The following is an 18065-nucleotide window of genomic DNA, read 5'->3' as shown; positions in this document are numbered from 1 at the left end:
CCAGAATAACCTGGGTATATTTAGACCAACAGCAATGCAATTGAAGACTTTGGCAAGATACAAATATACATTTGTACATACCTTGAAACCAGGACTTCCGGGTAATCCATCTTTTCCACTTCTGCCAGGATCTCCCTGTGGAAATGGTTAACAGTCACCAGCAGGTGAATTAACAAGCAAAAGTTAAAGGTAAATTGTCTTCACAAAACTTACAGATCGCCCAGGCATTCCTGGAAATCCCATGTCACCTTTCTCTCCTTTTGAACCCTGAGAAATACAGCAAACAAAAAGTGAGTACTCAATGTTTATGCTGTAAATTCAGTATATTTAACCTATAATTCATGTATGTTATTTCTAATTTTGAAAACGTATGGAAGATCTGTTTCTTTCTTAACTCAGCCAGTGGTCAATTAATAACTAACCCTCATTACAGAAACATAAGTATGATCTAAAATATAGAAATGTGAACAAGGACTCTCTTTTAAATTGCTTAAAACTCTAACCTAATAAATACATGAGGAAAATATAAGGACAGATGAAAATGTAACTGTTAACACTGGATAACAAAAAATATGCTCTCTGAAATATAAATTTTTACATACAAGCACACCCTGGTTTATATGAATTATGGATTATAATAACACCTCTCTTTCAGGCTGCTATCAGCCTAACTCCATCCATGTGTTCCTCTCCTCTCTCTCCTTACTCCTCTCCCTCTCCTGTTCAGTTATATGGTTCATGTGCATTTCTATGTATTAAAAAGCACAGACTTTGCAATATAATTATTACATATACCCCATATTAAAGACAGATATATTTTTTAAAAACATATTTATAAGCACTTTCATTATAAAATCATAGAATCATAGAATGGTTTGGGTTGGAAGGGACCTTAAAGATCATCTAGTTCCAACCCCCCTGCCACAGGCAGGGACACCTTCCACTAGACCAAGTTGCTCAAAGCACCGTGCAACGTGGCCTTGAACACTTCCAGGGATGGGGCAGCCACAACCTGTTCTATCTTGAGTTATGTTAAAATTAATTATATCAATTCACTAACAGAAGGATAAAGAGAGATCTCAAAATATGCAAATAAGCAGAGTATGAGTTTAACATTACTTGATATAAGTGAGGTGTTTAAATTTTTATCTTTGTTTCTCACTATCTAAACCTATCTTACTTGTCGATAAATTAAATTAAGTTTCTCCAAGACAAGTCTGTTTTGCCCATGACAGTAATTGGTAGGTAATTTCCCTGTTCTTATGTCTGCCCACAAGCTCTTACATCTGATTTTCTCCCCCTATATTGTTGAGGAGGGGAAATGAGAGAGTGGTTGGGGGAGCACCAGGCAGCCAGCCAAGGTCACCAGCACAGACACCAATACCATTTTGCTTACTTGCCTTTTTCCCATATATTCCCGGTACTCCTTGATCTCCTTTAGGACCCCTTTCTCCCTAGACAAAATGCGTGTAAGTTGAATTTTAAAATAGAAGTAGTTATATACAGATAAATATACACAAAGTATACATTTATGTAAAATGAAGCAGGCAAAGAGCTCCATCTGATATAAAAAAATATGCTCAAGAGAGTAAATGCAAATTTTGAATTTTCCAAGTTCTCCTAAGGGAGAAGCTCTTTAAAAGTGCTGCAATCTTCTAAAAACCTTATATGAAAAGTGTAAAACACAAATTTGGAAAAAATAAGAAGCAAATTCAACTGGTTTTGGGAAAATAATACATAAATTCACTGTGTTAGACCAGAACTATCCTTCGAAACGCTATCACTCAAATTGAATGACTTCAAGAATTTTTTGGGGGTTTTGACACAGCATTTGTGATGAAGATGGTTCTAAGCAGTAGCAAAATCAAACTCCAAAGTGATTACTAAAGAATCCCATGGAACAGAATAGCAATTAAAAAAAAAAGGCAGTTTCCATTGCTTGATATGTACATAATATAGTCTCATGGCATGTATCTTCCTTCAGTTTCAGTATCACGTCAATTCATTTCATGTAGTTCACCAAAGGCACTGACACAATATTGCATATAAACTTATTTTTCCTTCAAGTTAAACTACAGAGTAAGCTAAAATACATGAATATTGTAACAAGAAATATTTAATTTCAACCTTTGGTGCTGGCATCCCATGTAATCCAGGAAAACCAGGTAGTCCACGGTCACCCTAAAGGAGCAAACATAATTTAAATCTTTATATCAAAAAAAGTAGTAATATACTATAACAACACTCATATTCTCAATGATCAACAAATAGAGAAAAGATGTTATATATCACCATATCAACTACATAACACTGGTATGATCACTGATGAGAGTTTGTTAATCTTTAAACAAGATTCAATACGTACAAAAAAAAAAATCACTGAATCTTTTAGTATAAATTTTATTGTAATCTTTCAATGAGGCTTATGGAGGTTCAAAAGTAGCAATTTAACTTTGACAAGAGGGGAAAAAAGCTTGAAAAGAGCTTTAAAATCTCTGTAGAGCAGTGATAATTGTACCATCCAATCCTAATTTCCAAATAATAAGGAAATTCCCTAAATCTGGGATGGCTTTGCTCCTACACCTTACTGAAAATATCAAAGGCCTACTGACCTTATCAAATTTCTCAGCAGTTACTCGAGATGCTTGAAGTATTAAAAAATAAGGTATTAAATACTCTTTCTAAAAAATAAACAAAATTAAACCAAAATACACTTCTAAAACAACTTTAGCACTTTGACAAATGAGCTCTCTTTTCAGTGGAAGAAAGAATCCACTTTGGTAAAAGCAGTCGCTAATTGAAAACACAAGCCAAAACATCAGTTAGTCTTATTGTCCTCACAGGTGTTACATATCAGGAATTCCAAAACTTTTGCTATTGGCACTGAAGATACTTATCTGACAATTTGTCTGCAATCTCCCTTGAGAAATTACAACAAAAGACTAAATTATAACTTGGCACTACCTGACTTGAAATAATGAAAACAAGCTTAGTTGCTTGTTTCAGTAGACAGGATTTACTTCACTCACAACAAAGAGCCAATCAGCAAATCATTTTTGGATAATCACAATGTTTTCTCTCAGTTAATATCTAACTTTATATGGAGTAACAGATTTCAATTTGTTTAATGTATTTCAATCATAAAGGAGTAATAGTAAATTATGCTCAGAAAGTTATTTTGTGTAATATTTCAACTTCTAATACCAGGGATAAAAAAAATCATGTCTCAGTGTTTTATCAAAACCATTCATGTGTAAGTCACATATTCACAGAAGACAGGAACATGACCACAGGAATGACAGCTTGTGGGTCAATGCTATCAAAATACCTCTCCATAACGAAGTACTGAAAATAGGCAATGGAATTGAGTTAAAAAAAAAAACAGCAAAGTTTATAAAATAGACACTTCATGCATCCATTGCTTCTTAATGAAAAAGAATGGAGCCTCAATTTCTGCTCAGAAGTGGTGATTCAATTATTGGAGAAACCAAAACTGGAAACAGTTTTAAATCAGTTGCTACAGAAACTTTACAAGTAATGGGACGAAATGAAGAGATGAAAATTTGGGATGAATTATCAGGAAAAAAATTCTAATGGCAAGACTTCTTTTACAGTGGAAGAAGTTTTCTAAAACAGTGGTGGAAGCCCTATTTCTTGGCACATTTTAAACAAGGCTGGACTGAGCATTAGGAAATATTCTATCTGTCACAACCCTGCACTGCCAGGAGACTAGAGTTCTTCAACATCAGTATCTTACTTTCTGCACATGACCCAATACTGAATGATTAATTAGATTAACATATAAGATCAATTAGATTAAGGTGCCTAAATCACAGAACACAGAAGCACATTTTTCAGCTCTAATTATGCATTTAAGAACTCTGCTGCACAGTGAAGAATTTAAGGACCTGCTTTTAATATTAGGAACTTTAGAAGAAGAAAATTTTACAGTAAAATTTGTTTGGAAAACAAGTGTATATTTTACAAAAAAGGCTTTTAATCTTTAATACACCAAAACCAAAATGTGTTTTTATCATAGTGAAATTAGAACATTTCTAAACATAGGGCAAAAGTGTGAGAGAAGGGTGGACACAGATATTTACATAGCAATGAGAATTCCCTACAGCCAATGGCTAGTTTATTCACTGTGTACACAGGAGATCCAGATTCAACTTCATCCTGATTACCAGAATGGAGTTACATATAAGCTTCCACATCTGTCTGCAGCTACAAGCTACTGGCCACACCTCAGCTAGAATTTTTCCATAAAAAGCTTTGGTTTCAATTAGTCAGTGTTTTCTGATAAAAAGTGCAATCCAAAAATTCCTACCTAGCTCATCTGGATGCTCACTTAAAGAGAAAAAAGGTGCGAAGACATAGAAAGAAACTGTTCTGACAGATGTCTGCATCATGCTTACAGGTATCCATATTTAGATATGCTTTCTAAATATAAATTATTCAGTGCAATAAAGGTGTTACTGGCAGTGGTAAAGCCTATAGAAACTTTGATAAATAAAGCAGATCAGATTCAGAATTGAAGCAACATTCTAAATTTAGAATTCTTATACCTCTTTATTTCTTTTTAAACAAACAATTCTCACAGAAGCCTCATGAAAATATTGATACTGTTTCATTGTACAACCAAAAATGATAAACGGTAAGAGTAAAATTGATTTTTTTATTTATTACTCTTCTTTTTTTTTTACCTTAGCCCCATCTTTCCCTGGCTCTCCTTTGATACCTGGTAAGCCACGTGGTCCCTAAGAGAGAAAAAATTAAAAACCAGCTCAAATACTAACTCAATCTGGTAGAGGATGAGACACAGAAATGTAACACAACATAACCTGCAGAAGGATGTGTCAACAAGCCGATCACATCATTTCAGTAACCAGATACGAAAGCAGAACCAAGCACCAAATATACCTATCACACTATCATAACCCATGACTGGGGAACACAGCCTGTACTAGTTCACAGATGTTATAGAATCATAGAATGGTTAGAGTTGGAAGGGACTGTAAAGTTCATCTAGTTCCAAGCCCCTAGCACGGGCAGGGACACCTTCCACTAGGTCAGGTTTCTCAAAGCTTCACCCAACCTGGCCTTGAACACTAGTACGGATGGAGCAGCCACAACTTCTTGTGGCAACCTGTTCCAGTGCCTCACCACCCTCATAGTAAAGAATTTCTTCCTAATACCCAATCCAAATCTACCCTCTTGCAGTTTAAATTCATTCCCCCTTGTCACTGTACGACCTGACAAAAAGTCCTTCTCCAGCTTTCTTGTAGGCCCCCTTTAGGTACTGGAAGGCTGCTCTAAGGTCTCCCCTGAGCCTTCTCTTCTCCAGGTTGAACAACCCTAACTCTCTCAGCCTTTCTTCATAGGAGAGGTGTTCCAGCCCTCTGATCTTCTTCATGGGCCTCCTCTGGACTCACTCCAACAGGTCCATGACCTTCTTATGTTGGGGGCCCCAAAGCTGGATGCAGTACTCCAGTTGGGGTCTCATAAGAGTGGCATAGAGGTGGAGAATCACCTCCCTCAACCTGCTGGTTGCCATGCAAGTTCCAAAACAATTCCCCCAAGGATGACCCCTGACTTCATGTCATCCCTTGAGCGCTTTTCATTCCCCACACCTTAACTCTCAATGACAAACAATGGATACTGGGAGAGAGCTGGCAGGATTTTTCTCAGATTTCCAAATTCTAACCAAAACTTACTTGAATCCCTGGAGTCCCTGGGATACCTGGAGTTCCTGCTGATCCCTGATATCCCTAAGGAAAAGAAACCAAGACTTGTGACTTTACATAAGTTATATTTACAAATTTCCAAACACCTACTTAAGGAAAAAAAGCTTCCTGATTACTAAAGAACTGTTGGCACAACCCTGCCATTCTGGGTCACAAATTTTAGCAACTGCTATCCTGATTATGAGATTCAGATTTCAGCTTTTGTCTCTTCATCTGAAGTTCGCAAGCTCCAAACTTTATGCTAAAATCCATTATTTTAGAATTGTTAAGTGAGAATGTAACAAACACATCGGTTTATGTCCAATTGGGAAAAAAAACCAGAACAAATTAACCCACATACATAGACACTTTTTCAATCTCTCTCTCTCTCTCTCTCTCAAGAAACATAGCTGATGTTTCTTGACAGGACTTTTCAAGGCTCATTTCCGGTTACAGGAATAAGTGTTAACAAACAAGGCACGTTCTAATACATTATACAGCTAGTTTTAAAGTATCTCTAAATAAAAAAAAAAAATATCCATTCTCAATACTAAGCACTTAGCTATGAACTTCAAGATATATAACAGGCTATGCAAGTAAAAAAAAACCAAACAATGTGATGACTGGGACTACAAAAAGAAATACTAAATAATTCATGACTTTAAAAGAGAATTTCAGGAATGCTTTACTAGAAACCAACATTGTCAGAACAACAGAACCTTTACAGAACCCAAAATACATGTCTAAGGTGTTCTGGCAGATTGGATTCAATGAGCATAGCAAAGATAGCCAGTTTTTATGCAAAATTAACAAGTGCTGCAGAGGAATCCTTTAACAGAGGCAAGTAACTGAAGAATAGCAATTTTACTGAGCTTTATTGAAAACATGTCATTCCAATGGACAAAATGAGCTACAAACAGGGATTTTTTTGAGAACAAGAAGAGAACTTGTCCTATAAAACTCTGAGACTGACTGGCTCAGACCTTTCAACAGAGAGCCCAAACTAAATTTGATAAATCCCATAAAATGGATTATCCAGTTTCAAATACCCAGAATTTGGTCTTCATTTGAACTAGAAGAACTAACAATCCTATTTCTAAATGAGTTTCAGTCTTAAAACGTAGCACAAAATTTAATGGGGGGATTTCCAAACTGGTAAAAAGGAGCTAATAGAACCTTTTTAGTACAAAGAAGGCAATGTGTATGTCTGATTTCTTCTTTAAATCAGTCGAAGCTTCCTGGGATAATAAACAGAGCTAAAATTATTTGCTCGCTTAGTTACAAGAGAGTACTTGCTGTGCCCTCTTCCCAAAACACATTTGAGCAGATGCCCGATGAACCAGCTGCTAATGTTTAGTATAGAAGTAAACAGAATTCTAGGTCTCTGTCATACATAGATACTTTATCAAGCATTTCATTTTTAGTGCTCAAGACAGTTCTAGTAAAATCAGCTTTAACTGTAAATGGTGCAGCATTTCCAGATTGCTTACAGGCCACCTTGGTAGCTGAAACAACTCACCAAGCCAAAAAATGACTTTTAAAAGTTTATGCTTTTATTAAAAAAAAAAAAAAAAAAAAAAGAAAAAGTTTGCATGACTTTCTGTAGGATATAATTCTACATAAATAAAACTTTATTTCACATTCTAGATTTCTGAAATGCAATTTCCCTTCCTTTTACCTGAGTAAGGGAAGAAGTAGGGAAGGACAATTTCCTGGCTGAACTGAATTTCAAAATTCACAAGATGAATGGAGGATGGCAGAACTTTCAGCTTATAAAATTACATGTTTAGCTCAGAGCTAGATCTTGTAATGTAATTTCAAAGCAAACCAAACTCGCTGTCTGTGTGTTTGTTTATTGGAAAGCTGGAACAGACAAGATTCAAAAGGAAATCCACAGAAAGTCACAAAAACAAGAATCACTGTCCAGTACAAATAACATGGCAATTGTTTGGACAAGTTAAAAACACCTTCTATAAATTATGAAAATCAGCTTTCATAAAAACTGAGCACGCCTTCGTTTCACTACTCCTTCTGCAGTAGGAATCATCAGTCTACATGCTAACACCCACAACTTTTTTGCACTTCAGTCAGCTCAAGTCCTCTTCCCCTAACCTCGAATCTCTCAATAGGAGTACATATGTGACATACACACATATGCTTCAAGAACAGTTGTGCCTTAGCTGACATTTTACATAAAAGGGACATAACTGAAAATTGCCTTTTGAATTGTTACAGATGTGAGTTCAGGACTGAATGTAAACATTCAAATAAGGTGAAACCACCAAATTTGCCACCAAAAAGAAAGAATTCTTTTTATTTGGACCTTGTCTTCTCTCGTGAGTTTTTCAGAAGACACACAAATGGTGTGAAAAGTATTCTAGCTAACCCTGAATTTGATACTCAGTTTTGAATCTAGCTGCCTAAACACAGGCATCTCATGCCTTTTGAGGTTCTTTAGACAGCCACCCAGTGTTAGAAGACAGTGGCACAAAATATTTGGGAGGCATTCATCTTTTCGAAGCAGCAGTGTGGGCAAGACAAAACACTTTACTGCACTAGAATTCCACACCTCCTGGGTTAAATTAGTTAAATATCTATTAACTAATACAGGAATTTAGACACCCAGTAACTCTGTACACATGTAAACACTAAATGTAGGTGTCAAACTCAACCCCAACTATAATGTTTCATCAATGTTGTCAATCAGCACTACTCCATAGCGCTCTGTTTGTATTCCTATTCGTTATTTCACATCAGTGCAACTGAAATCAGGATTATCCAAAATCTCCCTCTCAATTTGTTGTGGGTGGAACAGTACTGATAAATTTCTAGTGCCTGAAAAATCTGTAAAGGTGAAGTGATAAACAGCAAGATACTGAGACACTTTAGCTTTGTACCAAATGGCTGCATATTTAAAAAAAAAAGAAAAAAAAATTACAGATAAAATGTAACTTTGGAATGTTAAATAAAATGGGAATAATTTACAAATATTGATAAGGTAAAAAGTTGAACAGACTTCTTAGGGTAAACAACTTACATAAAGGACACACTCAAATTAGCAATACTGTTATCATCAGTGAATAAGAGCCTTGCTGGAAAACAAAAGTTAGTTTACCTGTAAGGGAAAAAACTGAGCAAGAAGGACATAGGACAATTCTTAATTCCAAAGAACTGTTAGGTGCAATAGCACCTTACAGGTGTATCTTCAATGCACTCGCCTAAAGGACAAAAGTTCAGGCAGTATTCATAGGTGAATCACATCAGACAAATAGAAAATACAAATAAAAATAGAGGTCATACTGATAAGGCAATGCCAACTGCACCTCACGCTTCCTTACTGAAAAGCTTTTGGAGTTACTGAACAACGTAAATGGCAAAAGCATGACAACAGGAAAGACAAGGAAGAAGTAAACAAGCTCAGTTTGGCTAGGAAATAACCAAGGATCAACTGTAATTGTCTAAAGATATTTAAGGACTGTAAACACTAAGTAAACAGAACTATTTAGAGTGATGTAACTAAGCATAATGGAATTCAACTGCAAAAGATTTTACTTGATGTTAGGAAAACATTCTGACAGAGAGGTCTGTGGACCTCTGTGGAAGCCTCTTTAAAGTCAGTTTGAAGCATAATTATCTAAAGCATTAGAAGATAAGTTTCAAAGCCTTTTCAAAAATACATTACATCTTAAAGGACAGAAATTCTTATTGCTATTCAGACATGTATCCCCACCAACACTCAAATTTGCAGTCACGATATGACCTTCTCCCTCACTGGCAATATCAGTAACTAAAATCCTGCAATGCCACAGAAATGTTAGAAAGGACTTTCTGTATTTGATTTGTTTCAGCCTTTGAGAAGTTATCATCTAATGTTTTTGCCTCAGGTCCTTCCTCTTCCTTTTCTCAAGGAGCTTTTTTCCACTCCCACCCCCAAACAATCTTTTCTAACACCTCATTATGCCTGTACTCATGCGCCTACCACTTCTCTTTTCCCACCCCTTTGAACACGTGGATCGATCGAGCAGTCCTCTCCAGCAGGTCTGTTTAGACCCTGTGCCTTACTCCTTTCTCTTAAGCAGTGGTAACTCAGGAGTTCAGTACAAGTGTCATCTCCTCTCTCCTCCCTCCATTAAATAGCATGGCCCCATAGGAGGACTTCTCGTGGCACCTGCTTCTGCAGGCTATGAGAACTGTCTCTGCAGTGAAGCCTCTCTGTCTACACATACCAAAACATGAAAATGAAGGGCAGATCCAGTACTGGATCACAAAGGTAACTAAATGCAGCTTTTACCCTCCAATATAAATTTGGGGGTGACTCCTGATCAAAGATTTGTAATCAGATAAACATTATTATGGGAGAAAACAGTTTTTGTTGCCTTGGCTGTTGCCTTTTTTTTTTTTTTTCCCCCCCCTTTGTTTTGTTTGGGCCTGTTTAATTCATTTAATTGCATTTCCTTACATTGGCTACTCTGTCACCTGCCAAGGCTTTCATAGCTCAGAGCTGCTAGCGGTATTCTTTACCTGAGCATGATGTTGTGAGCTTAAATACCAACAGAGGATAAAAAAAAAAAATCCACCAAGATTATTAAATAAAAGGTCATAAATCAAGCTTTAAAAGTTCCCAAGCTTCAAACTTCTGGAAGATGGGATGATGTACCAAGAGAGTATAACTTCCTGCTCACTGCTTAGGTTCTTATCCTCATCATCTATCCTTGGCTGCTGAAGATAATCATACAGTCTTTTGTCTGAAATGTATAGCTGTATGCAACTCAAGTCAGCATCAGGCATCGCCCTCATTTCAAAGTAGGAGGTCTTGGTGAAGCCATTACATGATTGAAATAGAATGGAGCAAACATATTTCCTTTCAGAAGAACAAAGTCACAGTGCGTTACTGAGGAATATTTATTTTTCTGAAATTGAGAGCAGCATTTTACAGCTGAATTAGCAACTATGTGAAAGTTTCCTGAGAAAATTAGCTGCAGAGTTTGTATCAACTTAAATCCCTAGGCAAACCATCCAATAGGACAGGTAATCCTATATATACATGAAACTTACCCATTTTTATTCCAAAAGTACTTTTGAAATGCTTGGCCATTGCCATTACCCTAAGTCCACCATAAAAGATTTGGTCTTCAGTTGGTCACCAATTATTACTAAACTCTAGGTAGTACAGCTGTAATAGTGTTCTATAGGGCTTTTTTAAAAAAGAAATATTGGAATGATTGGAAATTACTTATTATGTGAGGGTTTTGAAACCTTATGAACTATGTATGTGTGCATATCAGTAAAGTCAGTCTCACCAAATTATTTTTAAACTCCTTATTGTTTGTGGACACTGTAAAGATGACAAATGGTTCCAAACTTTCATGAATTAAGCTAGATGGAATACTGGAAAATTGTCCAAATCTGCCAGACACATGGTTCAAAGTTCAAAGTTGGCAAATAAGTATATTTTTTCATCACTTTCAGCCGACTGATAACTTATCGCTTTTATTAACCACAAGTGATCACTGCATAGACTCTGTTCATCTATTTTTCCCCTTAACTTGAGTTTTTCCCCAGTACATATAAAGTATCCTTCGGAATAAAAAAATGGCTTTGTGACTGCACAGTCAGGCTGCTAAGCATTCCCAGGGCCAGCAACCACTCCAACTGCTTCTTTCTGATGAATAATGCCCATTAAAATGAGTTCCAGTTGAGATTACAATACTATTTTTAGCCCTGTGATATTTACCAGTGGGATTTCTCCTGACATGACAAAGTAATCAGTTCAGGTCCCAAATGACATTTTTAATTAAAAAAAAAAAAGTATTTTAATTACCAGTGATGCTTCTCACTTTTATGCTTTTCTCCAGTTACTTTAATTGATCTTTTCTGTATATATCAGAGTATGGAAAATAAACAGAGGTGGCAATTAATGGGAAAAAACAAAGACTCTATAAACAGAACTATTAAAAAAAAATAATTAAAGAATGATTGAAAATGAATCATGTTTATGTTCACCTCCCCAAATATTACAGCAAACAATTTTACTAACAGCAGGTGAACAATTATTTTCTGGTAATATTGAAGATAATCATGGGAATTGTTTTGAATTTTTCTGGACTGAAACAAAGGTTTACAACAACCTAGCCAGCCCACAAACAATAAACTAAATTTTCTTTGACATTTTACTTTAAAAGTCAGTTACATATAGTAATATAAATGCATGCCTACAACCTTTCTCAGAGGAAAACATTTTGTTGACCGGTTATAGTGTTCCAAGAAAATGAATACCAGATAGGCAAGCTGGAATAACTTTAGAGAGCATAAAAATGTGTTTGGGAACAGAAAAGACTGACTTTCCAAGAAAAGCTTTTCATGCAAAAGCCATTCGATTAAACAACACTGACTACGCAACTACCTGTAAGCCTATTGTGCTGTCTGAATGAAGATCTTGCTTTTCAGAGTTCCCAGGGGATACAGCTAAAAAGATTCATATAAGCAAAGTTATCTCAAAGAAGGAAAATCACTGACAGCACATAAAATGTGAAAAATTTGTATTAGCAAATAAATCAGTAAATCAGAAAGAAAAAGACAGAGTAATCTGTTTTCCTGCACAGTGAATCTGAAGGGTGTCCTGTTGTTCATGGCTAAAAGGTAGCTGGGAAAGCACTCAAAAATCTACTATAAGGAACAATAATGTACTGGCCAGAGCTGCAGATGATCTAATAGGTTTGCAATTATGGCCTTACAAAGAACAAGTGCAAAAAGCTACAGCTGATATTTCAAAGAAATTAGTCAGTTAATAAAGCTATACAATTTAACTGTAAGCACTTCAAATAACATATGAACTTCAATTCAGTAAAATGATAACATTTCTCCATTAGCAGGGCTTTTTGATTCTTTGCTAACTGTCTGAGACACTTTTGTTAATCTTTATGTTCACTGAATGCCCATCTATGCACATTATGACTCACTCACAGGCAAAAAACCATAACATTGTTCAGAAATAAAGTCTTAATCCATTTTTTTAAAGAGACAATGGAAACTGACAGTTCCTTACCAATGTCCAGTCCATCCCAGCTTTACAGTATCACTTTATTTTTCCAAATACCACAGTAGAATAACTTAATTAGGAATTTAGTAGGAATAACATGCTAGAGGTACTAAAACTGATAAGCAAGGGCAGATTTGGCAAAGACTCGTGATTAATTACAGTATCCTCATGAATCTTTCCACAGGACAGAAAAATTACTAAAAGCGAAGTTGAAAGGTCCAGTCCAGGCCTTTTTTGCCATTCTCTGAAGTCTCTCTAGTTTGTCAAGTGTGGACTAAAATGCCCCAAAACAACTTAATATCCCTTCTAGGTCTCAACCAAACCCTTAGACCTTTAGTTCCTCAGTCCATAACACAATGTTTCTTTCATAAATGGTTTTGTCTTCTCTGCACTCATCCGCTTGTATTTTCTAATGTTTTGGGACATCTTATATTTTCATTCTCAACAGTATTTGGGACTCATTCTTAATTGTATTTTCTGCGGCTTTCAAGACATGATGCATACCTTCCCTTCTACTTCACCATGGAGATCCCAAAATAACACTACAACCTAAAGACTCAAGCATAAAATTTAATCCTCACAATACGAATGAAAAGCTACAAAGAATTAACAATTCCTAGTACATGCATGCACTTTTCTTTTCCTGCTTTTGGCATCCAAGCAGAGAAATTATCCTCTTTTCGGAAGCAAACTACTTTAATGCTCCCAATTGTCTTTTACATTTTTCTTTTTTTTTTTTAATAAATGTATATAAATTAATATAATATAAATAAAATAGCTTCTAAAGAACACTAAGCAACATCAGAGGCCACATTCTTAGAAACATGGGTGGTCAAGTCTCACAGCTTTTGGCCTGCCTTCTCTTACACAGATGCACACCACCACTTTGGTGTTACAGATTGCAGTCTGTTAACAAAACCTTACTGAACAGGGAAGCTTGGCTGTCAATATCTTAGAGGCTTCCAATTAGATTCAGAGATCTAATATCTTTTTTTAATGAAACCTTAGGCTATTTTTATATACCACTTTGCTTTTATTACAATTTTATTACAGTAAAAAATGGTAACCACAAAGACCAGATGAGCCATTGCCAAATCTGTAGTTTTTATTTTAGGGACATATGTTATTCATCTACTTTCTTCCAGTCTTTACCATTCCTAATAATTAAATGCCACCTTAAAAAGTAAAAACTAGTATAAAAGAAAAACACAGGTATTTTTATGATGTATGTTTTAACACATAATGTTTAGAACTGAAAAATACCTTAATTTTTAACTTTGTATATGCATATCTACATATTTTGATGGACTACTTGTGGCAGCCTAAAAAGAAATTAAATGAACAAATCTTATACATGAGAAGCAATCCCTAAAATAGACAGGATTTTATCTGCCCTAAAGTGCCTTCTAATCCAAAAATTCTTAAGTAGTAAAGACTGAAGGTCAGGTGATAACTGCTGTGAACTGATGCAAGGACTAAGAGGAGCACTCATAGCCTGTTCTCTGTTATACAACGACGCCTAACTCATGCTGTCATATTAACAATATTTTAGCTTGAAACAAAAATACTATGAATAACGTCTTCATAGAATTGTTACATTCAGATAGCACTCAAGTGATATTCACAGTTTCAAAGAATGGAGACAAAATCATCTAAATTTGAAAATCAGGTGTCATGTATTTTCTCCTGTTAGTTTTGCATTTACAATATATGACTAAGTATTTAGTACTCACAGGCTTACCATCTGGACCAGGCCGACCAGGATAACCATGATCACCAGGCTGCCCAGGGTCACCCTATGGAGAAGCAAATATGTTAACACACAAAAGATATGAAAGAACATTTTAAAATTAGCACAGAGCAACCTTAACCCTAATAAATTCCACAAAACAGTGGCTGCAAGCCCTGATACCTGCTATTGAGGAGTAATTCCTACAGCAAAAAAGAACTGATCTTGTAACCCCCTCTCTGCGAAAATTCTCCCTAACTTCTTGCACAGGACTTAAAGAAGTGAGCTCACACTCAGTTACAGCACAGGTCTGGCCCACCACCTCAAATGCTTTCAAGCTTTTTAACATCTGAGCAGAAATAAAAACACTTTTGACCAAACAGATGAAAAAATATTTATTAAACCCTTGTTAATCTTGTAGTTCTACTCTGAAGAAAACTCTCGTCTGCTTTGGCTGAGTCTAATTCTTAAAGCAAAAGCACTGGAAAGGCAGGAACCAGGATTAAAACCTGCTAAATACTAAACTCCTCTCCACATACTTATTTCTCTCTAAAAAAATATAATCTATTAGATTTCTTCTTATAAACCGTTTGCAATTATGTCAATAACCTCTGTTATGACCATGTTAAAAGAAAAGAAAACCAGTTCTCCAGGCTTCGTGTTTATGGTAACAAAACAGGAACTTAACTTCCACTTCAATATATACTCTGAGTGTATAAAAGTTCTCTGTTTATTTTACTAACAGACTTGATTTAAGCCCAGCAAAATCCAGTAACAGTTGATCTATGGAAACACTTTACTTCTACAAGAGCATTAAGCAGGTACCATGTTCTTAAACCTTAACCATCAATAGACCTGCGGGCCAGTTACAGCTGCAGAATTGTTATAAACAGGATACGAAACTAGCTTTCAATGTGACTGTGAAAAAAAATCTTTTCACATATAAACCACAGCAATGTAATGCTGAACTAAATGGAAAAAGGATATAGAATATTGTCTCTTTAAAAAAGCATAATAGGTTATCTGGAATTATTACTGTTCAAATTAAGAAGTCCAGGTTCGAGAGTAGAGCAGAAATAAATTTGCTTTCAAATATACTATCTAAACTATGAAGTTTTATGCCTTTAACTTGAAAATATTAAAATATCAGTTACTTGTATTTTTAAATTGTTTTAATTTAATTAATTTTATTGTAATCCATTAGTGTCACAAACACACAAATTAAGTTTAAACTTATACAGTTACAAAGTCAGGTATTCAGAAGTTAAGAAAAACTGTTAAGATAACCTATACAATTTTAAATTTGCTTCCTTTTCGCTCTTGCTGCAGACTTTTAGATGTTAGGTACCATCTTGTTACCTGTATTATTCAGTTATCCCCCCAAAAATATTATACTGCAATAAAACTGAGAGATTGCACACACAGCAGGTATTTAAATAAAATTCTATAGGTTACCCTAATTCTGAAATTTTATACCCCTTCATACTTTACAGGATGTAGCTTTAACTGTGGCTTTAAGTTTTTTTAAATGATAAATACTTTCTTCTCTTTTTTTTTTCTAATATGCTAAAGAGAATAAAGAAGGTAAAAGACCACAAAAATTCAATCCTATGAAATAATCTCCATCTTTGTGGACTCCAATTCCCTGATTATAGAAACCTTTACCATTGTAGCAAAAAGCCCTCTGACATGATGTTGCTGCGGCAGATTGTTAACCCCTTAGATGATGAGTAGAGGGCTTTTTAATAATTTGTCTAATGAAAGCGGTTTGGCAATTTCTTGTCCACTCTTATAAGGCAAGCACCTTCTGGAAGCACTGCTTGGTACAGTTATTGAGAAAGATACTATGGCAAAATTCTAGGGATTTCAGTTTGCCACGACAGACATGTGACACTCAAGTCTGTTTCTAAATCCTTCACCAACACTGAAGGTGATCATTAGAACAGCTAAGGTGGAACTCTCCCAAGAAGCATCTAAGTCAATTCTTTAACAAAAAAGGAAAAAACCCTGCTCCATTAAGACTTCCATTAGCAAACCATTTCATTCTCAAACACTTAACAGTGAAAGATCATTTTCTGCAGAACAGCAAGGAAACACAATTTTAAATCCATGAACATTTTCCTTAAAAAATAAGATACATTTGTGTTACTAGGATTTATGGTACTAAAACACGGCCTTGAGGATTCTAATCACTCCATTCATGCACTGGAAACCAGAACCGGGAGAATTCGTCCCCTACTTTTTTAATCTGTCTGACTATGACTGGCCAAGACAGATTGGACAAGAATAAGGGGAAAAAAAAAAAAAAAAAAGGAAAAAAGAAAGTCATGTGTGCTCAATAAGACAGAATGGAGACTTACTTTGGGGCCTGGAGGTCCTTGTTTTCCTGGAGGGCATATGCAGGGGGCAGGCGTTGAGCCTACGTCACTAGGACCATTCATGCACTACCAAGAGTGAAACCAGCCATCAATACACATGTCAAAAGCATTCAACAAACATCATATGAAGCTGATTTTTTTTCAGTTTTGTAGGTCCTGACTCCATCTCCTTTGTTCAGCTGGAACGTCTGCTTACCTGAATACTGCTCTGAATTTGCATGTATGAATTCATCATTTTATCCAGAAGCAAAACAAATAAAAAATTAAGTACTGATACTGGGCTGATATCTGAAACTCTATTTGCTTTTCCACAAATATTATGTCACAGAATTTAATAATTTTAAATCTGCCAACATGCAAGACTCTTTTCCTAAACTAACTGATATTAATCACTCGAAGCATGATCAGTTATCAAATATAACTATTTAACTGAAGTTTGTAAAAAGAATCTAACAAATATTATGTAAAGCATAATGACCACAACCGATGGGCATGCTATCATGTGCAGCAAGCTTGAAAAAATCTTAAAGCTGAAGTCTCCTACCTCCTGAGCATGTGTCCCAGCTAGGAAGTTACCTGAGGAAAGGTGGGGCATGGCTGCTATGACTAACTCCTGCAAGTCACTACTCCTGGCCCCCAGAGTACCCATCTTCCAAAGACCACGAGGTGTCCTCCAAACAATGCTCCCTACACAAACAACAGTAAACTAAACCTTGGCAGACCAAATGACCTTCTAGAGGTATTTTTTCTTATTTTTTTAGGTATTTACTTCTCACCACTGAGACCACATGAAACCTTTGTGTTTTGCCAAGGCAGGCAAGGGAAGCGCTATGAGATCAAATCCCATCTGCCTCAGGTCAAAATTTACATGCATCTGTACTAAATCCCATCTGCCCCAAATTTACACGCATCTGTACTAAATCTATATAATGAAGCTAGATTCAGCAATTTTTTTTTTCACCAGCAAATCCTTAGAGCTATGGAAAGGCAAAATTTGAGAACACAAGATACAAAAAAGCAGGTTTTTTTTTTTTATTATCTAAAACTCTTTCTAGAACATCTTCATCATATTTCCTAAAATGCAGACTTTCTATAATGCTCTCTGAATGTAATTCTTTCTCAGGGTCAAACGATTGACCAAAACACAAATCCAAGTTTCCTTTGCAACGGAACCAAGTGGAGGCTAGGGGACC

The 18065-nt window shown here is 35.7% G+C and overlaps 1 protein-coding gene across 1 annotated transcript in view; it reads right to left on the bottom strand.

Annotated features, from left to right (window-relative positions):
• COL21A1 (collagen type XXI alpha 1 chain) overlaps nt 1-18065 on the bottom strand; it is a 107191-nt gene that overhangs the window by 51116 nt on the left and 38010 nt on the right. The window contains exons 10-17 of the mRNA XM_030490800.1: nt 16855-16938; nt 14499-14561; nt 5718-5771; nt 4707-4760; nt 2128-2181; nt 1401-1454; nt 214-267; nt 82-135 (exon numbers count right to left, since the gene is read on the bottom strand). Of these exons, the coding sequence (XP_030346660.1) occupies nt 82-135; nt 214-267; nt 1401-1454; nt 2128-2181; nt 4707-4760; nt 5718-5771; nt 14499-14561; nt 16855-16938 (471 nt within the window). The remainder of the gene's footprint in view (nt 1-81; nt 136-213; nt 268-1400; nt 1455-2127; nt 2182-4706; nt 4761-5717; nt 5772-14498; nt 14562-16854; nt 16939-18065) is intronic.

The sequence above is a fragment of the Strigops habroptila genome, chromosome 6, assembly GCF_004027225.2.
Source record: "Strigops habroptila isolate Jane chromosome 6, bStrHab1.2.pri, whole genome shotgun sequence".
NCBI classification, from domain to species: domain Eukaryota; kingdom Metazoa; phylum Chordata; class Aves; order Psittaciformes; family Psittacidae; genus Strigops; species Strigops habroptila.
This window is presented reverse-complemented; position numbering and strand designations above follow the sequence as displayed.